The following is a 25,815-nucleotide window of genomic DNA, read 5'->3' as shown; positions in this document are numbered from 1 at the left end:
CAATTTTTTTCATCTTTCTTTATTGTGGCCTCAACATTTTTCTTCCAGACATCTTTTTTCATTTCTGACCATTTTTTTTCGACTGCCAACATGTACAGTGCAGCTGCTGTAGAAATGTTTTTTTTTGGACAATATATTGGTAAAAAACATTGTTCTTTGCGGAACAATGTTCCGAAGAATGATAACGAAGAAACAAATGATGATTATTGAGACCGAATCAATCTAAATAACACAAAATTGAGAAAGTAAAGACTCCCTTTGGCCCTATAGTGTTGACAAGTGTCTCCTCTTTTTTGTGGCCTTAACAGTTCTTTTCTTTCTCAGTATTTTCCAACATTCACAGGATCATAACTCAGAGCTGCCAAAATGGACACAGCAACATGACAAATCCTCATGATCCAATTCATGGGACAATGTATGCGAACAACACTGCTCTCAGAAGAGAGAAATAGTGACTAATGTGACCAAATCAACATGACAGACAAACAAAACAAGACACTTTTGGTCCAAAGTTTTGACATAACATCCCATCAACAGCTTGTTTGAATGTTTCGCTCTATACTGAAAACAAAACATCAGTATTCTGTTGACCTTTTCCCCATTTTTGCTTGGTATTTGCCACCACACAACAGATCAAAACTCATATGATGGAATAAGCTATATGCCTTTAGCAGAAAAAAAACATAAAACAGTCAGAAATAAAGAGCTCTTGGATTTAAGCGTTGACAACATGTCCCATCTAGGCCTCCTTAAAGTGTCTCCTGTGTATCGTGACCTTAGCATGTCTCCCCCTCACACCCTCTCCTCCACTTTCCAAACACACGCTGGATCACAGGCCTCGCATCCACGGCTGCCAAGACAGACGTTGCAGCTCGCGACGAGGATGTGAAAATGAAATATGAAACAGTGGTGTGATAAACTGGTAGATAATCATCTTTTCATTAAACTTTCATCCCCAGTGACTTAAATATTCAAGAGCCCAATTACAGAACTTGTATCTCCCTCTCCCTCTTCTCGCTGCTCTTAACAAGAGCAGTGGGAGGGGGGGAGTGGCTTAAGGGGTGAGTGAGAGCATCATTATGGAGCGGTCACACGTATAGGGGGGGAGAAAAGAGATGACCCGTCGTCCCTCAACGAGGACGGGGAGCAGCAGGCCTGTCCAGAGAAGAAGAGGAGGATGTGGAGACAGACAGACAGACAGACAGGCAGACAGACAGACAGACAGACAGGCAGGCAGACAGACAGACAGACAGACAGACAGGCAGACACGTAGCAGCTGTGCAGGTCTGACCGATGGAGGGACGGTGGGAGACAGACAAAGAGACAGAAGCAGAGTGGTATATAGATTTTCCAAGCAGATAGTGGAGAGATGTGTGCATCCTGATGAGTGCCACAAACAGGGAGCATGACTCTCTGTTGTCTGCCTGTTTCTGTGTGTGCATGTGTGTGTGTGTGTGTCAGTGTATTAGCAGTCAGAGCACTGAGGCCCACGGGCGATTCCTGTGTGTGCTTGCGATAAAGGGAGAAAAAAAAAAAAAAAGGAAGGGAGGAAGTATAACGTGGGGGAAGCGGGGCGTGGGGGGAGGGGTGGGTGAGAGGAGAGATGAGGAAGTTGGTTGGGGGGGGTATGCAGAGAGTGAGAGAGAAAGAGAGTTACAAAAAAAGAAAAGAAGGGAGAGGTAAGAGCATCCAGCAGAGCAGGGAGCTTCCTCTGTGCTGTCAAAGCCTCTGGATCATGTCCCCATTGGTCTCTCTCTCTCTCTCTCTCTCTCTCTCTCTCTCTCTCTCACACTCACACACACACACACACACACAGACACGCACACGCGCGTTCCCTCACCCAATTGCTCTCCTTTCTCCCTCAAACCAACCCCTCTCCCCCCTCCCTCTCATGAAAAGAGTGTCTTGGCAGGGTAATTAAGAATGGCCTCTAAACACAGGAGAATGGCAAGAACGCTCCAGATGAAAGTAAATGATTAAAATAATTACAGGCTGAGAGCTGACGAGCCGGAGTGTGGGGTGGCCGCCGGACATTTGTCGGTAATTAGATAATTAATCTGAATGCAAATGATGAGCCCTAACGAAGCAGTCAAGCTGAACCAGCGACAACTGCCGTGAGTGAAATGTAGGGGAGGGAGAGGGGTGAGAGGGAGAGAAAGGGGGGGGGGGGGGGGGGGGAGAAGAAGTAAAAAAACACATGAATATGAGTGTAAAATATCCAACCTTCCAAAAAAAAATTCAGCATGAACAGACTCAAAAGCAGCAGCAGCAGTGTTGTAAATCAATAAGTGTTTCTGGCAGTGGCAGCTCACAAAAACACTCCTGTTTCCTGTTTGGAAACTCCAGTCGAAGTGACAAGACAGACATTAGTACCTTGTTAAAAATATACAAAAAGGCAAGCCATGTGTTGTGCTCTGCAAAAAAAAAAAAAGTTAAAACATGTCTCCTCTCCCAGGGAGCTGAAATGCCAAATGAACATGAGCTGGCACCTGAGGAAGAAAAACAGAGCACGCTCTGCACCCGCTAAAATGCGTGAGCAAATTGTGGATTTACTCGCTCGCTGCCACACATTCATTATCCCGCTATGTCTCTCTCTTCCTTGCACACACACGCTCACACATATTACTAGTGCGTGTGCACGCGCTCTCAGCAGATGTAAACAACCAGCTTCATAGTGTATTCAGAGATGAAGATGTACTTGTCAGCGTCCTCTGCATGCAGCGGCTGTGGATCACTTCTTTAAATTCGAATACAGATCTTCAGGGTTTATTTATTCCACCCTGATATTTTATTGCTGTGGCAGTATTTTTAATTAGGCATTATAAAAACAGCAAGGATTATGCACTAATAACCTGAGTACAGAGCATCTGGCAAGTAAACTTAACAGCTTGGATCAAGTGGCGCCTGAACATTGCAACAAGACAGCTGTGACTCCTTTATTGGTGTAAAGAGAATAAAATCCCAACATTTCATCGATTGACAGTAAATGGAATAGGGCTGGGAGTTTTTACCCAAACTATACTTTTTTTCTGATAGCTTACTTTGTGGAATATCACCTTTCAATGTTTTGCTACAAAAACCTTTTTAACATCTAACAGCAGAACTTTTCCTCACGACATTGAAGTCTAAATAGTGGCAAATTGATATTTTTAGAACGTTACAGAATGGTACAAATCTTTGCATTTGGCACATTTACGACTAAACCTAATTTACAACATTTTGAAGTTCAATACGTAGCCCTACAGTTGCTTCTATCCCCTAATAATCCATATGATTTTCATATAGAAGTGTAAACATAGACAAGATATTCACTGTAATCTTGAAATCCCTCAAAACAACTGTGATGAAGAATCAATTAATCTGGTTGGACGTGTAAGACTCACAGTTAATCTAAGAGAGAAGATTGCAGTCAGAGGCAGACATGACAGTTAACAACCCCCGCCCTCCCTCGTTAGTGCAAATTATGCAACACATCCACTTACACCTTTAAGAGACTCTAGAGGAAAACGTTTTACCTGTCCACCATTCTCATTAAATCCAGACAGATCGCCCACTCACTCATTCAGTCCGCCTCATCAGAGTCACTGGAGACCGACGCTGTGTATGGGAATGTGTTGTTAGTCAGCATGCTCGACTAGGACCTTATTAGGGCCCCGTGCAGGTTTACATGATCAGTAAGTAGCCTCCCCCAAACTCTCAGCTGTCCAACGGTCACATCTCATAGCTCAGAACTCTGTTGGATGATTATATGAGCAGATTTCTTCGTGGCATTGTCTCTTAACAGGTGTTATATGGTTTGGATATTACTCTAGATTTTGCTTACATGTCAAAACAAACAATAGATTGTTATTGAGGCCAGATTGAGAGGATAACCAACTCCTTTTTTTCTTTTTACAAAGACTGTGTGGAATTTTAAATACTGCAAAAATGTGTGTTGTGGTTGTATTTAAGATTGACGTTAATAAAACCATCACTGGAAACATTGACAAACATGGTCATGTGACTGAAAACACCTCTATGTCTCAAGTCAATTCTGGTGATTTCATTGGTTAAATATCTATTTACATTAACAGGCAACCAAAAGTAAAAAAAAGTTGTTTAATCATAGACAGGTGAAGCATAAAAAGATAGGTGTACAACAATGATGTCTTAGTCTTACTCTGAAATACTAAATGTACACATAAAACATTATACAACAGGTAGTATCCTGGTTACAGAGCACTGAACTGCTGCCTACATCTCTGTGGTCTCCAGTGATATAAATATACAAAATGCCAAGTCAGCCTATTTATTTTGTCTCCCGATATCCTGCAAATAATGTTTCAAAGTTTACAAACTCCAGCTTCCACATGTGATTATGATCTCGATTAAACTGCCAAATAATTTCCCTCTATGTATCGTGTGCCCAATCTCCCAGTTTGAGACGGAACAATCTATTGAAACAGTCAGAGCCCATTTGGAAACATACTTGCTAAATTCAATTTTGTTTTTCCAATTTGGACAAATATGACAAACATAATATATTTGATCACAGTAAACAAACTGTATAATGTGTCAATAATGACCAAAAACAAAGAACATGCTTTAGGTTTTACTCGTCTACATAATACTGTCCCAAACAACCACATAAAGAACCTTTAAATGAACAACCAAACATACGAAACTTCAAAGCATCAAAATGTACAATATCTAGAGCAGGAAATATACAGACACGTGAGTGTTTTGAGTTGGAGGCACACAGATGCGTGTTGTCCTTCCAGAGTCAGTGTTTTCCAGCATGTCAGAGACACAAACGACATGCTGTCAGAGATTCCTTCAGTCTTTCATTCACATTATTTACTCCACGAGCAACTCAAAGTCCTCCGCCTCCTCAAACTCTGCGTTCATCTGGGCGGCCAGTGCGTCCAGCTCTGTGGTGCCGATCTGCTGGACCTTCTTCCTCCTGCTCCTCTTCTCCTTCACCATAACCACTCCGGGGATGTTTAGGTCCGTCTCGGGGAAAGCAGAACCACAGTTTTCCGCCTCAAGCAAAGACGTGAATGAGTTCAGACCAGACAGGGATCCACAAGAAACCCCGAGACCCGTCTTGGATCGCAGGACTCTCGGGCCCACCTCGGGTGTGTTCATCTTCTCAAAGCCGAACAGGTTATCCCGGGAGTCCGGGCTGCTGAAGGACTTGTCGCTGAGCCTGCTGTAGGAGCGGCGCACCTTCTGCGACCACACCGCGTCCTCTGGATCCGCTGCCGGCTGTTGGGAGTGAGGCCGGGCCGGCGGTGAGGAAGGGAGGATCGGTGACAGAATAGCGGCCTTCTTCTTCTTCTTCTTCTTGGCCGAGGAGGAGCCCTGCGGATTCTTCTGCTGGCTGCTTTCTGACACCGCCCGTCTCGGCGTGTTCTCCTTATTGTGCTCCGACGGTGCCACTGTTTTTCTGGGTGCTATTTTCCTCACAGTGATGGAGCGTTTAACAGCAACCGAGGTCAGCGCCATTTCGTTGTCAGTTTTAACGTGAGCCTGAGGAGCTGAACTCAGACGCGGCGACCGTCTCCTCTGTGAGCTGTTTATATTATTAGATCCCGCCATTATGTTGTGGAGCATCCCTTCGTTCATACTGACCATTTTCCTGGTGAAATAAACGATTATCAGTGGAGTTCCTCGACAATCGGAGGGGGTAGTATCGCCACACAAATAACAGCAGTCCGCTCAAATCTTAAATTGCCCGCCCGAGTCGCGTAGAAAGCACGAAACGTCGTTTTCCGGTGACGACATCAGCCCGCGCCACCAATCTCAAACTTTTGCTGTGTAATCTGTACAGCCGAGGTTAAGAGACGTCTGCTATCTCTGATTATTATAGAAATCGTTCAGCTCACATCTGTTTAACAGAATGGAGTATTTAATTGGCATACAGGGACCAGATTTCGTCCTCGTCGCCGCCGATAATGTTGCAGCCAACAGCATCATTCAGATGAAACACGGTATGACAACGCGTTAGCTTAGCGTTAGCCACTCAGCCGGTTGCTTTAGCTAAATCTGCTAACAAGACATGTAGTCATAGCTCTTGTTCACGTTAAAACCAGCCCGTTGTACTGATAAATAGTGCGTACAATTCTTTCTTCTTATTGCAAATTGGTGCAGTGTGAAACGTCCCCATTATCGAAACGTAACCACATATTCCGAATGTGACTTGAGCTAGCAAAGCTAACAGCAATGTTAGCTACGATAAGTTTAAGTTGCGGATACATCTTTCTCATTGTGTTTTAGCAATTTGTGTACTTTTCTTTAGATACCTCTAACTCACACAAGTATGCGTTCAATTAGTGTCACGTACTACCCTGAGTTAACTCCATTTGATGCATTTGAATATCAAGCTACCGTTAGCATGAGCTGTTCACTGTGACAGTGAAAGTGAAAGAGATTAACGTTGCTCACTCTGGCAAACAGTACACGAGCACTTAGATAATTCGTAAACACAACGATGATAATAAATTATGTTCCTTGTTTGTTTTTTCAGACTATGACAAGATGTTCAAACTGAGTGAGAAGATCTTGTTGCTGTGTGTTGGAGAAGCAGGGGACACAGCCCAGTTTGCAGAGTACATCCAGAAAAATGTTCAGCTCTACAAGATGAGGAACGGTAAGGATGATGATTGTGTCCTTCCTTCTCCTTGGAGGTCTCCACATGAACTCCAAAATATGTAGTAATGATATCGCATAGAACCACACAGATATAACTTTGTGTCTCGATGACATCTCTTTGCCTCTTATTTTTGTTGTAGGTTATGAACTCAGTCCAGCAGCAGCAGCAAACTTCACAAGAAAGAATCTTGCCGACTACCTTCGGAGCAGGGTAGCTATCACAACACACAAAACAATCAACAAAGTCTATAAGAGAACATATGTCACACAAATCCATATGAGCTTTAAGCTGTCTTTGTATTTTGTGTCACCATTAACTGAGTGGCAAACCAGCAGATTATCCACTACACCAAAACCGCTAGTGATACAATTACATTGAGTTAGAATATAATGGGTCAAACTACAAGTTTATGAATTCAGATCAGTTGCTCATGTTCACACAAACTGTATAAAGCCGTCTTGGTTCGTGTGAGCTTCAGACCCGACACTGATGTGATCCATTTTGACTTATCAAGTAAACAGTGGCTTTAAAAAAAACATTGAACAATCAAGCTTGCTGAGCCAAAGCATAAAATTACCTTATTGCAAAGTGTAGAAAGCTATGTATTTATTTTAGCTTGCATTATTTGACACTTCCATTCGAAATTTGTCCACGTTTATTTGATTTTGTTTGAAATCATTTGTTCCTGTCTTATCTAAACGCGGTGTTCAGCTTCCCATAAAGCAGAGGTAGCAATGTTTATGTTGTGTGATTTAGTCTGTTTAAGGGAGCCGTTTGACAGATATGACTATAATCAAGTAATTGTTTGAGTTGATGGGCCACATTTTCTTGTTTGAACCTCATCACTGCGCACAATCACATAAGAGATGATGTCTTTTTGTGAGGTAACGTTTGCTCCTTTTTGGCTCTGCACAGGAGACAGACAATTAATTTATAGCATTTTGCTTCTGATGAAGAACAAAAAGCTCTTTGGTGAACAGTCAGTTGATATGCACCTATTTGTTTATTTAGCTACACACTTTTTAACTGAATATATGCACAGCCTTTAAAAAGTTTGGAGTCACCTGCTCTATTAACGTTTTTCTTCTTTCCTTCAATAATAACTCTTAAAAGAGACACAAAAAAGTATAATTCAGCCACTAAATGTATTATTTACTTTTAAAATAGTTTTGACCCCAAAAGAAGAATTACGCGATATGATTCAAACGTAGCCACATTTAAGTGAAGTTAGTTAACTAATAAAGCTACTTGGTCAAAACAAACTAAAGGCAACCAGCCAAGTAATGTAACACAATTTGTTTCACAGTCATTTTATACAATTACTTTTACTGCGCTGTCAGATAGGGTCGTGTGAAATTAGAAAATTGTCTTTGAAAACAAGAGCACACATTGATATTTACAGAAAACAAGCTGAACGGCCTTGTGGTATCAACACAGATGTAAATTTAACTTGCACCGTCTGCTGCACTGAGTTGCCGCGTATCCTCTGACCTGCTCCTTCTTTTATGCTTCTGGTGTACATGTGGTGTTTTTTTTTCTTCCTGTGCGCTTAAACAAACCTTTTCAAACTCGCCTGTATCTGAGTATATTCCCTCGGTTAACACAACGGTAGCTAATTAATCCACGATACCAGTGGTCACCCTCTGAATTAAGCATATTCATCTCGGAGTAATGAGTGAACATGCCTATAAATATTTTAATTTCTATTTTAACTTAATTACCTTCCTCTGTTGGCATTTACAATCTCATTTGGCTGTAGGGAACGAATGATAGAATCATTAATTAATTAATCTAAAGCAATACTCACTTCAAATGGCGGGGACAGTAACCATATGCAGTTTACTCACCCTTGTCAGAAATATATTTCCTTATAATTCCTGCTTTAAATTATTATTTGTTTTAATTAAATCGACAACGCTCAAACCCAATTGCCTTGATGACGTCACTGTCCTGTGATGTTCTGGTGGGAATTAAGCCTCACCTGTAATTACACCTCCGTTTGTGCCTCTTATCAGCTTGAGCCATCTGAGCTGAACCAGTAGATGCATTTTGACAGTACATTAGTCAGCTCGTTGTGAGTGGTGACGGAGGTTTTCCCTCCTCTGAGACTTTGTGACAACACCTGAGCCTGCAGCACCGGTCTCCCACCCCAACTGCACCGTTGCTCTGGGTATATTATCCAAATATCACGGCGCTGACCTTCGACACTTCAACACCAAAATCTGACCAAACAAAAATAAATGAAGGTGCAGATTCTTTCCTCATTTCTGAGCGCAACCAGCTAATTTATCAGTTTGCATGTTTGAGTTGGCAGTGTTATTTATGCCAAACGCGTCTTGAAAAAGTGCAGCGCTTTTAGTAATTATTATGTGTTTCCTGAAGGCCTTGCAGAGACCTGGGAGCCCTGCAGAAGCAAAACACACTTTCAAGCAGGCAGTAGAGTGAAAGGCACACAAGCAAGAACTAGATGTACATGCATCTATACTGTAGAACAAGCATGGAGACTTACTCTCTGAATTCAATCCCTGTTTAGCCATTTTATTATATACTCTACTTAATCTACACTTGAATGTTAATAGGTGAAGTTTTAAAGGTCACTGGAGTTTCAGTTACACCCCCAATTTGCAGGACAACACCAAATTCAGTATGTAGCAATCAGTGTGTGTCTGTTTGGTAACTTAGTTTAGAGACAAAGTCAATTTTATTTATGTAGCCTAAAGTCACTAAAGTGCCTTGGGCACACAGAACCCTGTATGCTGAGAGGAACCCCCAAACTGCTCAATGCGTCAGTGTTGAAGAGCTTAATTAACATGTAATCTGAAGTGAGAGAAGTGTCCTGATGTAAAACAGGAAACATAGGTGCATCTAAGAATCTGACCAACTTTGGATACTTTTCAATACTTGTTTGGTTCCCAGCCCCAATGAGGCCCGTCATGCAGACTCTTTGCCCCCGCCACCCCAAAATCTGAGCATCTGCTGACTAAGCCCATACCGTGTGTGCTTTTGAAAACATTAGGAAACATATTTGTACGGCCGCAGCTAACAACTACTGTCATTATCAATCAATCTGCCGATCATTTTTCTATCTTTTATCTGTTGTTTGGTTCAGAAAATGGTGGGCCGTCATAATTTCCCACAGCCCGAGATGATGTCCAAACGTGTTCAACTGTCGCATAGAACTGGAAAATCAGCAAATCCTCACGTTTGGGACGCTAAGAACAAGACATCCTCGCTTAAAAATGACATCAATCCATCACCAAAACAGTGACGTGATCATTTTCCATTGATTGACTAATTGTTTGAGCCCTGCATACATTTTACACTTGTTCCTTGTTGTAGCACACGTTAGTGTGTGTGTGTGTGTGTGTGTGTGTGTGTGTGTGTGTGTGGGCGGCGGCATATGTGCTTCTATATGCGAGGACAAGTCGGCTCTGCTTCTCCCAACCCGCCCTTTGAGCATCGCTCGCACTAATTTGTTAAGAGCAGTGCAGCCGCTGCCTGTCACAATAGCAGAAGGGTGAAAATAATTACAAAAAACAATTAGTGTGGCAGAGGAGGGAATGTGGGACACATCGAACGGGGGATAGGGGCAGAGCAGGGGGAGGGGGAGGTGTGGGGGTCCCATGGGGAGGCAACCAGGCCCAGCAGACAACACCGCGCAGACTTAGTGTGAGAACGAGTAGGAGTCAACAACATAACGCACAGACACAACGCACGGGAGGGACCTATAGAATCGGGATGTTTTTTTTTTTTTTGTTTTTTTTTCCCCACTTCTGTCAAGGTTGCACATGTTGTAGAGGATGACATTTATATTCATGTCTTGCCACGAGCGGCGAGTGTATCGTTATTTTTTTCCGTGCCTCACGGTGATGAATTTGGTTTTATGAGTGCAGGATTTACTAATGCCGCGTTCTCAGGAGTGCTCAGAAACTGAAGCAATAGCAGTTTCTCCTCTGCATCCCACACCTTCCTCCAGCTACGCTCCTCTCACATTCATCAACCTCCAGAGTGCATGGACATTTGCAAATTATGTTGTATAAACAGGGCTTTTTTTTTTGTCTCCCGCCCCAAACCATCTTGAGTATGTAGAATATGGAATGTGTGTCGTCCGTTCAAAAGCCTCGGAACGTTTAATACCAACCAGAAGTAACGTTGCTTTCACAAACATGCGGGAGATGCAATCTGACCTGTTTTTGTGTCTTATTTGGGTCAGAAATTATTCTCTCTGAAGAGGCGTCTGAAGCGTTAACAGTTTAGTACAATTGTTCCATTCCTACTTTAATTAATGGTTTATTTACATTGTAATCAATAGATGCATAGATCAGTCGTTTGGTTTACAAAGTGCCACAAATTATTTGCAAAATGGGCATTCAAATATCACAGAGCCCCAAGTAACTTCTTTAAAGTTCTTATTTTGTTCTACATCAGGATATTCAATCAACGGCATCAAATCCTCACAATTTCTTTTCTTCAATTTGGCTTTTAAAAAAATGACAAACGATTAATAACGTCAAGATACATTTCTTGACGAATCATTTCATCTCGCACAAACAATCATTCTATAACATGTTAATAAGAACAAACGTGTATTCTACTGAACTGCCTACATCTATCAACACTTCTACTTTCATTAAATTAACTCTTTAGTAATGCAGTATGCTTTAAGGACAAATGCATGCATTTAGAAAATGATAAACAATTGCTATGTTGCAAGTTTTAGAAACAAATCATTTCATAGAACATAGATTAAGCCCTTTCGGTGACTAAAACCAATTTGAATGTAGATGTATGTAGCTGAAAACCGCCTGTAGTCCAAGACTACGCTCGGCTCTTGTCTGGGGAACGGCCTGCATGGAATCTATTTTAATTAATCTGATTAAATCATGGCAGATTAAAGTTTAGCCCAGACAGAAAGGAAAGATAATGATCTGCTTTTTTTTCCCCTACCATCCTTAAATCATCTTCTGACCCCCCCACAAACAAAAAAGAAATCACCATGTGATCCCACTGGCACATCCAGACCCTCAGGTTAAAAGAAAACACTGGCTAATAAATGAATCAGTGGTATATTGTTAATTCTGATGGCCGTATTCCTGCAGGATAAATTACAGATGAGTCCTTTAGTCTGAGAGACGTCATACCCCGGTGGCTGCAGACCTCCGGGAGGTGTAGTTAGCTAAAGCCAGCGGAGCATGTCGGCGCCGAGCGAGCGAAACCCCCGTTCGCATACGACCGTGTGCTTCCTTATACCAGCCTGCCGTCCAGAAAAACAACTCCGCTAACCTCTGGAGTACTGCCTTCACTCAAGCTTTAGAGAGGAGACAAAGAACACTAGCGGTGAGCATAATCACCTGAGGCCTGGACTCTGCTGCATGCATCATATCGGTAATGATACACATGAAATTCACCACGGAGCAAAACAAAGTTTGAGGGACATAGAAGCTCAGCTTCTGCTCTGCCTCCGTTTGTTTGAGCTTCCTGTCTGATGTACTGCAATATTTGTAAAGAAAACGTGTGTGGAAGACAAATAGAGATTCATTTGATATTGAATAAACGGGTTTAGGAGGCTGAGACGTGAGGTTAGATGCAGCAAAACAGATGGTTTATAAATATCACATTTTTAGATCCTGTTAAAGCCTTACAGTCATCGGTTGTTGTATATATTTAGGTGTTTGCTCTGCAGAGTGCCGAACCAGTAAGATTATTGTCGTCCCGTAAAGTTCGAGCTGTTTTTCGACTTTTCCGTGAGGCCGCAGCAACAGTTAGCCTGTGCACGTCGGTGATCTACAGCCCCATATGGGTTTGTAAAATATTTTGTAGCGCGGGCACACAATGGGTACAAATAATTACTGCCACCATATTGCACGCGGCTCCCCTGCTCCTGCACAGATGAACAATTAATACAGCAGATTGAGGAGAAATGCCAATAAAGAGAACACGCCCGGGGCAGGGTGCAAAAATAAGGGGGGGGGGGGGGGGGGGGGGGGGGGGGGAGGAAAGGGGGGGGGGGTAGTGCTGGAACGTGGAAGAGGGGAGTTTGGGTGACGAGTTTGGGATGATTGTTAGAGGCCTGACCTTAATTTGTGTCGCCACTAAAGCATTTTTTTTTTCTTATCCTACACTGCCGATGTCTTAAAGGGACGGTGCAACATTTTGGGAAATTTGCTTATTTGTCGTTTTGCCGAGAGTTCGATGAGAAGATGGATACCACTCTTAAAGTCTGTACTCAAAGTATGAAGCCACCGCTAGAAGCCCGTTGGCTTAGCTTAGCACAAAGACTGGAAACGGGGGGGAAACCACTAGCACGGGTCTGTCCAATGTCAACGAAACCGGCCTACCAGCGCCTCTAAAGCTCACTAACTAACTGTAGTGGGGACACAGCCAGGCTAGCATTTCCCCCCTGTTTCTTTGTGCTAAGCTAAGCGGCTGCTGGCTCATGCTATTATTTTTTTTACCGTACATACAGTAGTGGTATCAGTCTTCACAACTAATTATTGGCAAGAATGCAAATAAACTTTTTTTTTTCCAGAAACTATTCCCTTGATAAGCAAACAAACAGGTGTAGCAGGTTTGTGTCTGCTGAAGGTGACGGTAGCAACGCACACTTGAAGCTTTTGTTTCGTGGCACAACGGTCGCCTTGTTTGGCTGAGAGCAAGCGTCACAGCGGGGGGGGGGGGATAAAACATATGATGTGTATTGTTTGTATGTGAATTTGGGTGTGAGTTCAGGTGGCTGGGTTAACAAGGTGCCGGCTTCCCTCCGAGGTGACATGGGAAGGTTATTTTGATGCCAAGTCCATAGTATTGTTACATTGTAACCAACGAGACAGGTGTCTAGTGGGTGGGTGGGTGGGTGGGGGGGGTGACGCCACTGGGGCTTTCACAGGCTCACAGAGGAGTTAAAGCACACACGCACACATTAACACACACACACTAAGATATTCACGCCTGTTGTGTGCGCCCACACACACACACGTGTGTGGATTCAAAACCATCGTTGGCACACAGACGAGAGTCGGCTCCACAGGGAGCACAGCGATCATCATTGCTCTGGTGGCAAACACGGAGCTAACGCACAAGTCACAGAAATAAGCAGGTTGGCTCAGAGGTGAATTGAAACGAGAGGGCAGGTGTGCGGATCGCAAACTCGCCTGGCGTCACGTTTGTTGCACTGCGCTACCGCGATCGCGGTCATTATATCGTTGCATTTGAACCCTGAAAACACTGCACTGCTTCTATCTCCGTCAGGAATTTAGGCCACCAGTTTTAAATGAGGAACAGTGGCTTGCAACAACGAGGAGAGAAAATTAGTGTTTTGGAGGAAGAGAAGAGGCTGGAAGCGTAAAATATGTAATTTAAAAAGAGAAGAAGTAGGGGGAAGGGGCAAGAGAAACGACTTTAGAAGTTTTTAATGAGCCCTGGCGCTACTCCAGGGCACAGGGTGAAGGCGGGGGATGGGGGGAGGAGAGGGAGGTAAAGAAGGGATGAAGAGGGAGGGATGGAGGGAGCAACATGGGGTGCTGACTCCCAGCAGATGTCACACTGCCAGTGACACCCTGATTTCTCCCCCCCCCCCCCCTCCTCGCACACACTCACCTGCTCTGTCCTGTGACGCCCTTTCACCTCTCCCTCCCCCCGTCACTCTCCAGCTACCCCCCCCTCTCTGCTGGTTATGCTGTGTGCATCGCTGCACGTCTCTGCTAAAATGGAAGGTCAATAATCAACGAATGATCCCAAATAGTTGAGAAAGAGAAGTTGTGCTTTTCAGCAGACACAAACTACCCGATTGAAAACATTGCCCTCTGTGGTTCTGGAGGAGCTGTCCTACAGCAGCATTGAACTTGGTTAGCGTACATCTGTGATGTGAATTTTTCCCCTCCCTCTGGCTCCAGACTCCGTACCACGTGAACCTGTTGCTGGCGGGCTACGACGACACAGACGGGCCCGGGCTCTACTACATGGACTACCTGTCTTCTCTGGCCAAGGCCCCCTTCGCCGCCCACGGCTACGGAGCCTTCCTCACGCTCTCCATTCTCGACCAGCACTACAGACCAGGTCGGTGCTGAGAAATGCCTCGTGCATGTTTTTTTCCTTCTCTTTATTGTTCCAGTGAGACTGACTGGAAAGACGAGAGAGAGAAATAAAGAATGTAAGGCAGGTGTGTAGAGCATTCACTGCAGACACTGTGCAGTTGATGCACACTTTGGTCACGGCACAGACTCGTGTCACTGTCGCATAGAAGGATTTCCACGAATGGCAAACGGTTTGTCTATAAACAAGACAACAATTTGTGTGTTTATTCCACATTTGTTTGCAGTGAAAATATCCCTGATAAATCGGACAAACTAGCATCCAGTGCTTTTAGCAATTTGAACTAGTTATCTTTCCTCACATGACATCTCGGTCCCTCCTTTTACCCTAACACCACTCCGCAACAGCCACTTTTAATTTCCACTGTTAATAAAGGCTGTTTTCCCTCTTCATAATAATCTAATTTGTGTCTCGGTCATTCCCCCTCTTCTTCCTTTTCAGCATTCTCATTTTCTTCTGTTTTGTTGTTGTTTTGTTCTAGATCTGACCCGAGACGAGGCCGTAGATCTGCTGAAGAAGTGCATTGAGGAAGTGAGTTAGAGGGTTTTTACTCATTCAGTTTTTTCACAAGTATGAATAAGAACAATAAGCATCTTATTTAATTGTTAATTATGTTGCTCAGCCTCTCGGATAGCAACTTGGCTCTGCAAAAGCGTGGCCTCAGTGTACTCTCTAGACGATTCCCTCTCACAAGGATTAAACTCTTATCACTGGGAGTCCGCAGCACAACCACTCAATCCACGCGACCTTAGCTCCGAGAGAGTCTTCACCGGGCTGAAATTTACTGAACAAAAGTAGTTTTTTCACCTAGGCTCCACGGGAGGAAATCGTTAACGTTTTTATTTATTGATTCACCGATTTTTTTATTTTTTATTTTTTTTTTTAATTTATTTATTTTTTTTTTTGAATCTATAGGAATCTTTTCTCACAGTGAAACCGTCGAGCTTAAAGCCGCACAGCGAGCCTTGATCAATGATTACAGATGACGCTAATAAGTTCACAACATATAACCAGCGGGAGATTTGTGTGATTTCTAAACGGCTGTTTGTGGACGCTTCACTAAGCACGCCAGAGGAAAATAAAAAAAACTTGAGGGCGGTCCTGTGGATTGTCGTCAATGTGGGTTGATGCATTTGATAAAATGGAAGTGTATTTGTTTGTAGTCACAGGCAATTAGCCTTAAATAGTCCCACTTTGTTTAGTTTTTTATCACTCTGTGGCTTCCTTATTTCTCTGCTTTATTTGATTCCACATCCAGTCTGCTTATTCGTGTCTTTATCTTAATGCTTCTTGTCTCTTTTCTCTCTCTCCTCCAGCTGAACAAGCGCTTCATCATGAACCTCCCCTCCTTCACTGTCCGAGTGATTGACAAGGAGGGCATCCATGACCTGGAGACGCTCACCTCCGGCAAAAAGTGACCACTCACTGCTTAACTACCAACCCTCACGCCCTCGTTTCTTTCTTTCCCTTTTTTTTTTTTTTTTTGTACCGTTGACCTCCTTGCTCTTTCTGTTCCAATAAAAAGTGACACACAGTTGAGATACAAGCTCTCTGTCCCTGTGGTGCTTTCTCGTTGCTCTCTAGTCTACTCATCTGCACATAGAAAGAGAACAGCCTCCTGGCTGTGTACTTTTGCACTTGTACCGAGTGTGCGTGTGGGTAATGTACACTTGCTCATGCTTGTACACGTGTAATAAAACATGCATGCACATGGTTTAACTTAGAAATAGGGAAAGTAGTTTTCTCATAGAGTTTTGTTCCCTGAATGACCAAACTATAAATAGCATTTAAGTGAGAAGTAAAAACAATCATGTTTAGTTTAAATGGTGTTTTAAAACTCTTATATTTATCATTGTATAATTTTCAAGCAGTAAAAAGGAGAAGAAGAAAGCATACTTAATGAATCCCTCACGGGGAAATTACAAATTTAATTTAGCGTATGACTGAATAGATGCTAGCTACATTTAAAACAAGCTAGCTGCTTTCTGACTTACCAGCATTGAACGCTGACGTTAATAACAGCAATATATCCATGTAGTCGATTAAAACATCTCAAAACATGGCCTGAAAAAATGACCGTAGAGCTTTATTAACACCTCTGTGACCGCAGATGAATAAATATAACCTGCACAAAATTGTCACCGATGAGGGGGTGATAGTGACCAGGTGTTCTGATGCTGGTTGAGTCTGTTTAATTCACCACCAACAATACACAACACACTGTGACAGATGCAGATGGATAACGGTGGTCCTGCGTGTTTTAATCCTGTAAATAATCCGAGCTCAAGGTACTTGCTTTTTTTTCCTCTGGGGATTTCAATCGCATCTCAGTCTTCATCAGAAGATGGAGTTTAGTCTCAGTTGTCGTGGCTCATTTTTAGTCTTCCGACGAGTATGATAAAAGTGCTGTTCATACACCATCACCTGTAACCGTACTGAGGTTCGCAGTTCACTATCACAGTTTGTACAGGAGGCGGGTTGACATAAAGAAGGAACATTTTCCTCTTCGATTGTTAACAGCTGCACTTTTGCCCTCACAGACACTTTGCTCCAAATATAACAGTAACAACTCGGGTGAAAAACAAAGCCTGCCAAGTTAATGTGCAGTCTTCATGAAAGCCACTCCACATTATTTCAGTGTGTCTTTATTTAACAGGGTGAAGTGTCAGTAATCAGGCTGTTAAAGAATTTAAATTTACTGTCAGGGTGCTATTGTATCAAAGATAAACCAAATCTTAAATGTCTGTTGCTAAATATTGTCCTGGTAGATATGACAATGAAATAATTCTAAAGAAAGCATTGAACTCCTGCACACTGTCGGCACTAATATTAAAAAATGCAGCTTTTTAGTTGAAGAATTTTGTCAGGCATCAAATTCACAATGTGAAACGACAACATCGTGACGCTAAAGACAGTGTGCAGCAGTTCAACACTGTATTTTAAATGTATTTGATTCTGTTATTGACTTTGAAAGATCAAGAATGGGCCTGTAGGATCATCTATAGGGAGGCAAACATCAATGTTAATGATTTGTTTAAAAAAAGAGTAGCTGCTGAAATAGATTTTGACTGTATACAGCGAGTGTTACAGTAAACAAGCGTACTCATATACAGCTGTAAATGGAACAACCAGGCCGCCTTGGTAACATCACAGCATGTGTGTGTGTGTGTGAGCGAGACAGCCCATGTGTACACGAGTATGTGTGCGTGTGTGTGGCGCTATCACCGTCTCCACCACAGACAGGTGATTAATAAACATTAAACAATCCCTCCTCTCTCAAACACACCGGAATCTGACGGGAAGAGCAGCATATGTTTTGCCTGGAGGCACAGGGAGAGATGGAGAGCGGCCCGCTGAGTGTCAGATAGAGGGAGAGGATAGGGGGAAGGGGGGGAGGATGGGGAGGGGAGGAGGAGTTAGGTTACAGAGTGGGAGATGAAGGGATGAGGGGTGGGGGGGGTTGACACAGGAGGGTAATGAGATGGGAGGAGAGAAAGGGAGACACAGGCAGGTAGAAGTGAGTGATGTTTGAGAGTGAACGAGCAGACAACACGTGTACGTGTGCAGTCCCTGGAAAGCAGTAATTGCGTTGAGTATCTCGTCCTGGTTAAATAAAGTGAAGGACTGTGGAGGGGAGGCGAGTGGTGGTCGGTGGGAGAAATGTGGAACAGATGGGTTGAGGGGGAAACCAAGGTGTGTGTGTGTGTGTGTGTGTGTGTGTGGCTTGTTGGGCGCTGGGGTTCACACCGTTGCCTCCGCTCTCCCAGGTACAGCGTTCAGGGCTGCAGCTGCGACGCTGCCGTCTCACCGGGGCCCCTGCTGGAGCCCTTCGCGAATAGAAGGGCCCTGACTTTTTTTTCGTTTTTTTGTTTGAGTGGCCCCTTGGGGTGCACACAGAAAAATTGTCCAAAGCATGATGCATGTATGCCCATTAATTCAGGCTCTTGTGTTAGCATGCCACAGCCCTGCGCTACACAGGTACTAAAACAATTTGTCGATTCATTGTTAAGTTGGTTAAGAGGACATTTATCAGCATGTTTGGCATTGAATTAATAGTTAAAGTCATTTATCAACAAGACTTAAGAGTTTACAGCCATGCTAGCGGCTCTGTGAGGCTGTACCTAGGCGTTGAGCTAAATGCTAACGTCAACGTGCTAACATGCTCACAATGACGATGCTAAAATGCAGGTTTACCACGTTCAGTTAGCGTGTCAGCATGCTAACATTTGCTAATTAGCACAAAACACAAAGTACAGCTGAGTTTTGCAGGTTTTCGGTCATAAACCAAAGTATTATTAGTTTGACCTAATGATGGCACTAGATTAAAAGCTATTACAATTCATCCTGAGAGGGGCATCAATGTCTGTAACCAAATTTCAAAGCAATCCATTCAAAAGTTGTGGAGATATTTCTCTCAGAACCACAAATGTCAAGCTTATGGTGGCGCTCGAGGAAAAATCACCCAAGTTATGAGGGTACATCATCCAGGGAGCATGAATGTCTGTTGAATGTCTGTCATGGCTGATGGCAGGTAGGATCAGCAGGATTCATGCTCTGAGGAACATGAATGTCATGAATGTCTCATAGTTCACAATATCCGTGTAATAGTTATGTAGAGATATTTTAGTCTGGACCAACGTAGTGGACTGACAAAGATTTCCATCCCTGAAAATGAAATGCCATGTTTACTTGTACTTTTTTTTTTTTTATATCTTTTTTTCTTCTTTAAAATCATTATAACTTTTATATCTTTTGGTTTTGGACTGTTGGTCAGATACCACAAGCAAATTGAAGACATCACGTTGGGCTCTGGGAAGCTTTAACATTTTTCACCATTTTAAGTAATTTTATAGACTAAGCAATTGACCTAAAAAAATCGACACATCAATCAATAACGAAATTAAGTGTTAGTTGCAGTCCTCGCTGTGACCTTCCTGTTGAAGTCACAATAGACTCAGGCCTACAGGGATCAATAAAAAAATATCATTATTGGGACAAATGGAAAGAGGAAGCATTTACAATGGGAGCACAATAAAAGCACATCGTCACCTTTGGAAGTAAGTTGAAGAGGGCAGTTGTAATTTAAAGGTACCTGAAGGTGCCATTACTTTTTATTGTTCTAATATCCCAGATGAAAAGATAAAAACACAGCCATGAAACTAAACCGATCAGTTAATTCTTTAATAATATATTACATTTATGCCGTAATACAATAATAATAACAACAGTAATAACATTAATAATAAACATACACAGAAAGTACAAAATGATTTGTGTTATTTCCTTAAGTTATCGACTTACTTCAAAATAAAAGAAACCAAATCTCCTTTAGCTGCCTTTGACTCCTCCTTACCCCCCTGTTCGAGAACTCAATTTCCCATGACCACCCACTAAGAAGAACTACATGTGGAGGCTGTGCTTGTCCAATCAGGTGGAGTTTATAGTCTCCCAAAGTTCAAGAGGAGCAAAGAGCAGGTTGTTGTCTCGGATATGGCTTTACGACACTTCCCAGATGAGTTCAGTCCAAAAACATGTGTACGTGTGTGTGTGTGTGAGAGAGAGTGACTGGTGGAGGCAGGGGTTTCTAAAACACAGATAAAGGTGACATGTTTACCAAAATAATTTTAAAAAAAGGGGGGGGAGGGGGGGATAAATAAATACAGCCATGTAGGAACTCATCCTGAAGAGGTGTTTTGTAGACGCCATCATGACACAAACCAGCTACTGAGAAGAGAGGTCCATGCGTCATGTTGAGTGAGGTGGTTGTGGACACACATTACAGTACAGATATCATCACGGCCCCCGCCTCCTCGACGAGAGGGGCCGCAGAGGTTTTTCCGGGAAAAGTCTCAGTTTTTGTCCTGAGGGCGAAGGAGAAGACGCAGAGGGGCAGCACTAAGTCACTTTTCCCTCCCCCCACCTCTTCCTCTCCTCCTCTACGCCTCTCATCCATCCATCCATCCGTGAGCTCGTCAGTCCTCCCTTCTATTTGCGGTGCTTCATCTCCTTGTCGTGGTGGCTCTTCCCTCCACCCTCTCCCTTGTCCAGCATTTTGATCGCCTCCATCAGGTAGCTCTGGAAGGCGGAGAGCGCAGCGCAGATGGCGGGAGTGCCGAAGCCGTGGGTGAGCATGCTGAAGTGGGTGAGGCTCCCCTGGACGCCGGGCTCCAGGCAGGGGGTGGGTCGACTGCCGCCCAGCGGAGAGCGGTCCTGGGACATCATGTCCACAAACTCCTTGCAGATCTCCCTGAGAAGAAAAGAAGACAAGATGATGGTTTTATATTGTGGCACTCTGAGATGGAACACACCTTCACATGGAATACTTTGGGTCTTTACCGTGATTAAGACCAGATATATGTGCCATACACCCTCAACAGAACAGCCACTGGAGTTTGGGGGGCTCAAAGAAGTCCAACTAGGCCTTTTTTATGATATTGTAAAACTAAAAATAGCACACATATATTTTCCGCTACTGTTTGTTCACGTGAACCTTTATTACATTCTTCTAAAACAGATTCCATTTGTATTTCATGAAAGGTCAAAATCTCCTGACCTCTACTCCCTAGTGCGGTTAACAATCGCCAAAACACTGGATCCTACACTACCCATAATGCAGCTTAACAGCACCTTTTCTCTGACCCTCTTTGTTGAACGCTCGTAATGCTTGCAACACAAGTAACTCCCCAAAAAATCCGGCGGGGTGCTCCTTTAAAATGTGCAGCGGGGGATGAAGCACTCACTTGGTGGCGAGCAGCATGCTGCGCCGTGTTGGGAGCTGGTCCGGCTCGCTCTGCCTGCACAGATACTCGGCTGTGGCTCTGGCTGGAAACTCTGTCTCACACACATAACCAAAGTCCCGCGCCAGATGGACGGCCTCACCTGCAGGAGGAGGAGGAGGAGGAGGAGGAGAGTGTGTCTGTTAAATCTGAGTCTTAACTAGTACAAAAAGGGAAAGGTCTTATGTATTCGTTCAGCAAAAGGTCATTGCTTCAGTTTAGATTTCAGGTCAGATAATTATCCACGTATATATGCTTTTAAACGGCACACATTTAAAAGAGCGCTGCAGCGGCTCGGGGTCGGGTCAGGAGACGAGCTCTGCAGCCTTTTTTCTCACTTTCACTGCTCAAACAGTTCACTGCTCTTTGGCTTTTGCTGAAGCAACCGCAGCTTTTTTCAAATGACACCATCCACGCATGCAGCCCCCCGTGCTATGACTTGTTTATTCATGCCTGCTCATGCGAGGATATTTCCATGTGAATATGTGTCTCTATCTGTCAGGATGTATGCAGGTCACTGTATGTATGCGTGTGTGTGTGTGTGTGTGTGTGTGTGCGTTTTCCCTACCCTCCACTAGAGATGTTAGGAGAGTGACGTTGGCTGCCTTGCGTCGCCCGGCGGGCAGGTTGAGGCCAATCTTCTCCAGACGCTCTCTCAGACAGCGGCCACCATTCTTTGACTTCGCCCTGAGGGGGGACAGGGAGACAGAGAGAGCAGTTTTTAGGAGATGGTCCTTGTGTGTGTGTGTGTGTTTATGAGTTCTGTAGCGGTGTGTTTCTGTGTGTCTATGGCTGAGTATGTGTGTGTGTGTGTGTGTGTGTGTGTATGCGTGCTTTTATGTAAGTGAATGTGAGGCTGAAATCTCCCTACAGTATGTTCCCTGTCAACACTGATAGTGTCTTGAATTTCTTTCTCTGTTTTTAGTTGTTGCCTTACTTTCCTTTGCCTGTTCTCACCCCTTTTATTTATTCTTAAATATTTACATTTAAAGACATTTGAATAAATACTAGCACAGAAATAGTTGTAAGTATTTATATGACAGGCAGAGCTTGCAAAAGAAGTATTCTGAGAATTTACTGAAGTAAAAGCAGTAGTGTCAAAATATATCCTGCATTCAAAACCTTACAACATCAACAGAAAGATTTACTTTAACTATCAAAAATAAAAGCACCTATTATGTAGGAAATGGCTTTTGCGAGTGTTATATTATTATATTAATGGATTATAGGGATTTTATTGTGTTAATGTGAGCATCTCTTCGCTATTGTAGTTGGTTGAGGAGGAGCACATTTTTACTTTACATACTGGGTGGTTAATCTATAGTATACGTATCAAGTAAAACAGAAATACCCAAGCACGAGTCCGTCAAAATGACAGGCAGTGATGTAATATCAGTGGGGTCGCTGTACCTCTCTGATGAGGAGGTCCTCCATGTTTACTCCCCTTTAGATCTTTTAATCATGTCCTCTTAAAGTATTTCAGCCTGTAACCCCTGACCATAAAGTTGATCTCTGGCCCTGAGGCTGTGCTTCATTCAACCACATTGCCTCTCTTGTGATTTTGTCCCATGACCCATTTTGGGTCCTCAGCTCTGGCCCCATAGTTTAGTTAAAGTGCTCTTGTTCTGAAAAGCTTTAGGAAGATGGCATACATGGTTGGTATTGGTCGTTTGCACCAAGTGGCCCTGTCTTGTGTTTAAAGCATTTTCTTTAAACAAACAACTACAATCTAGACTCATTATATAGAAAGGTGCAATGTGTCATATTTAAAGACAGCGGATTTGTTAAGGTTGTTGTTGTGAAATGCAATGTAAAGGCTGGCAGAGGGCCAAAAAAATCCTCTTTGTTTTGTTTTTTATTTTAATGGGAAAGTTTGGAATCACGATAGCTGCAGGTCAGCGAGTCTTTGGATCTGAATCACATCAGGCTCTTGCTTAACTTCTGAGGTTCACATTGATGCTTTGTCACAGTCACTGATTGCCTACATTTCCCAGAGTGACTTTCAACAACATTCAGAGCAGCGTCACGACGTTAATGCTTGTGGATGAGCTAGTTTGGTGACACTAGAAAAAGCCTCAGTTGTGTTTCTTCCTCAAACTGTATTTTTTTAGGCGACACATTGATTGTGAGGCTGCTCTTTTTCCTCTTCTGTGATGGATTTCTTCTTCTACTTTTGTGGACACTGGGGCCAAAGAGCCACTGAAGACTTGCTAGATGGTAAATAAATAAAATGCAACATATGTTCTGCCTGTTATTCAATTCAATTCAATTTATTTTGTATACCCCAAAATCACAAATCACAAATTTGCCTCTGAAATAAGAGAGATGCTCCACCAAATAATAGAAATGGGCTTGCAAGTCCAACAGCTGTTTGGCGTAGGTGATCATTGCTTATGTTGTATATGTCTACAAGCTGTGGCAGCTCAACCAAGGACAGATTTTCCACAGTCAAACTGTTGCATTTTGACTTTTTTACAGGTTTAATGAGGTAAAACTCCAAAATAAAATCAAAGATTTAAGAAAAGTCAGACATGGTTGTCTTTACATGGAGGCTTAAAGGAATCCTTTAATCCCCCCTCCCAAAAAACAAAACCCCAAACAATCTAAAATGACACCACACCCTCTACCTTCCCCATCTCCCTCTCACCTGCGGAGGACTCCGCCCAGCAGGGAGGCGTTGAGGCACTCAGGCGGGGAGAGGCGTCGTTGCACCTCCCCGACCGTCACCTTGTACTTAGAGGTGGAGCTGAGCAGCGAGAGGCGACCCGGGACCGAACAAAACACCTCGGCTGGGTTGGACACGCAGCCCATCCCCAGGCCGTCCTTACCCAGGGACAGGATGGACAGGGACGACCCGTTCAGCTTGGACGGGATGGGAACTGGTGGAGAAACGAGGGAGGTAGAAAGGAAGGATCAGGAGAGTTTACATGCTTTGTGGATATTTGTCTTATTTAGGTCTGACACAAATCTAGATGCAAGAGACCAAGGGTGAACAAAGATCATCAGTCTAAAAACACATGTCTTCTGCGGGGACAACGGTGTTGTGTGAATGATCCCGCTGAATGTATTCAGTGTAACGTTCTCCCCCGGGTCGACAGCTCTAATTCTGGGGCGCTGCTTGTTGATTCTCCCGTTCAAACTGCAGGTGGTCACGTGTTGACGGCGCATTCTCAAATAGCTCTGTTTCGCACTTTGAAGACCTCCGTTGCATTCACTTTTCTGCACCGTGGTAAACTTTTACTGTGAGTTCTTCCCTCTTGTTTTGGAGGAGGAGAAAGAGGAGGACGGCATCAAAGCCAACTTTCAAGATTTGGGCAGTGCGGCCTGGCCTTTAGGAGAAGCGTCTCCTTGATTTGCAAGGTGACTGATTTAAGTGTTGGCATTGAGACCAACGCCTGTTTGGCTCTTCAATCTTTGTTTTGTCATCTTTTTAAGGAGCTAATTGGTGTCGATGAAATTAGCTTTGGAGTCTTAATCTTAAATCCCAAATCCACTAAATCTGCAGTTGTGTGGGCAGAAATCCTCTGAATTGAGAGGATTGAAAGGAATCACCTCCTTTGTGTGTCTGCGGATCTACTTCCACGAAGACCACGTTTATTCACAAGGAGACAAAGAGAAAGTAGAGCTCCACCTCATTGTTTATGAGGGGGGGGGGGGGGGGGCTTGAGGCCATGGAGATACAGTTGGTTTATGTGCGCAGGTTTTGACATGCCCATGTCTTACATTTCTGCCCTGCATTTTATTTGTTTTGCTCACAAAATTGACAAGTATCTTTAAACAAAATGACACTAAATGTGTCTTCAGAAACAATCCACAAATTTTCTCTGTAAATAGTGTTTGTTGGAACAGCTGTCTGCTGGGGAAATAGTGCTGATATTAACTGTTGTCCAGAGTTAACTGGGAAACTGTATTTGGAAAACAAAAATGTATTGCCGTTACATATTTTGAAGTGGGATTTTTTTTACGGTGCTGCCAGCACCAAAAAACAACAACATCCCAATCACCTCCATTGGTTTAGGTGTGTCCGTGTCTGTGTGTATGTGTGTGCAGGGGGGGGGGGGCATAAATCTGGACAACCTATTTAAACTATCATGTTAGAATAAGGAAGAATATATGTTTTTATAAAGGTGAATTCTATACTTTTATTGCTACGTTTAATGTTGTCTCTTTTAATTTGGGAGAGTCCTTTAGGTGTTTACAAGAACATGTAACATGTGCCTACATCCCCCTCTCTCTCTTTCATTGGTCTCTTCAGTCCTGATGGTTTTCTCTCTCTCTCTCTCTCTCTCTCTCTCTCTCTCTCTCTCTCTCTCT

The 25,815-nt window shown here is 43.3% G+C and overlaps 3 protein-coding genes across 4 annotated transcripts in view; 1 reads left to right on the top strand and 2 right to left on the bottom strand.

Moving 5' to 3' along the window:
- Positions 1-4,099: 4,099 nt before the first annotated feature.
- cdca5 (cell division cycle associated 5) lies at positions 4,100-5,707 on the bottom strand. The gene has a single exon (XM_031874888.1). It carries the CDS (start codon positions 5,614-5,616, stop codon positions 4,837-4,839), a length of 780 nt encoding a protein of 259 aa, XP_031730748.1. The 5' UTR covers positions 5,617-5,707; the 3' UTR covers positions 4,100-4,836.
- Positions 5,708-5,766: 59 nt separating this feature from the next.
- On the top strand, positions 5,767-16,271 carry psmb2 (proteasome 20S subunit beta 2). Its single transcript, XM_031874885.1, has 6 exons — positions 5,767-5,972; positions 6,509-6,631; positions 6,774-6,844; positions 14,527-14,689; positions 15,207-15,256; positions 16,042-16,271. The coding sequence occupies exons 1-6, from the start codon at positions 5,882-5,884 to the stop codon at positions 16,141-16,143; spliced, it is 600 nt and encodes a 199-aa protein (XP_031730745.1). The 5' UTR covers positions 5,767-5,881; the 3' UTR covers positions 16,144-16,271.
- A 3,662-nt stretch (positions 16,272-19,933) lies between these two features.
- Positions 19,934-25,815, bottom strand: part of tfap2e (transcription factor AP-2 epsilon) — a 12,529-nt gene continuing 6,647 nt past the window's right edge. For both annotated transcript variants that reach the window (XM_031874889.1, XM_031874890.1), the window contains exons 4-7: positions 24,149-24,380; positions 22,070-22,188; positions 21,466-21,604; positions 19,934-20,972 (exon numbers count right to left, since the gene is read on the bottom strand). In XM_031874889.1, the coding sequence (XP_031730749.1) occupies positions 20,711-20,972; positions 21,466-21,604; positions 22,070-22,188; positions 24,149-24,380 (752 nt within the window). In that variant the 3' untranslated portion in view covers positions 19,934-20,710. The remainder of the gene's footprint in view (positions 20,973-21,465; positions 21,605-22,069; positions 22,189-24,148; positions 24,381-25,815) is intronic.

This window comes from Anarrhichthys ocellatus, unplaced genomic scaffold (assembly GCF_004355925.1).
Source record: "Anarrhichthys ocellatus isolate YVR2014 unplaced genomic scaffold, GSC_Weel_1.0 scaffold84, whole genome shotgun sequence".
Taxonomy (NCBI): Eukaryota; Metazoa; Chordata; class Actinopteri; order Perciformes; family Anarhichadidae; genus Anarrhichthys; species Anarrhichthys ocellatus.
The sequence above is the reverse complement of the archived record's forward strand: the minus strand, read 5'-3'. Positions and strand labels throughout refer to the sequence as shown.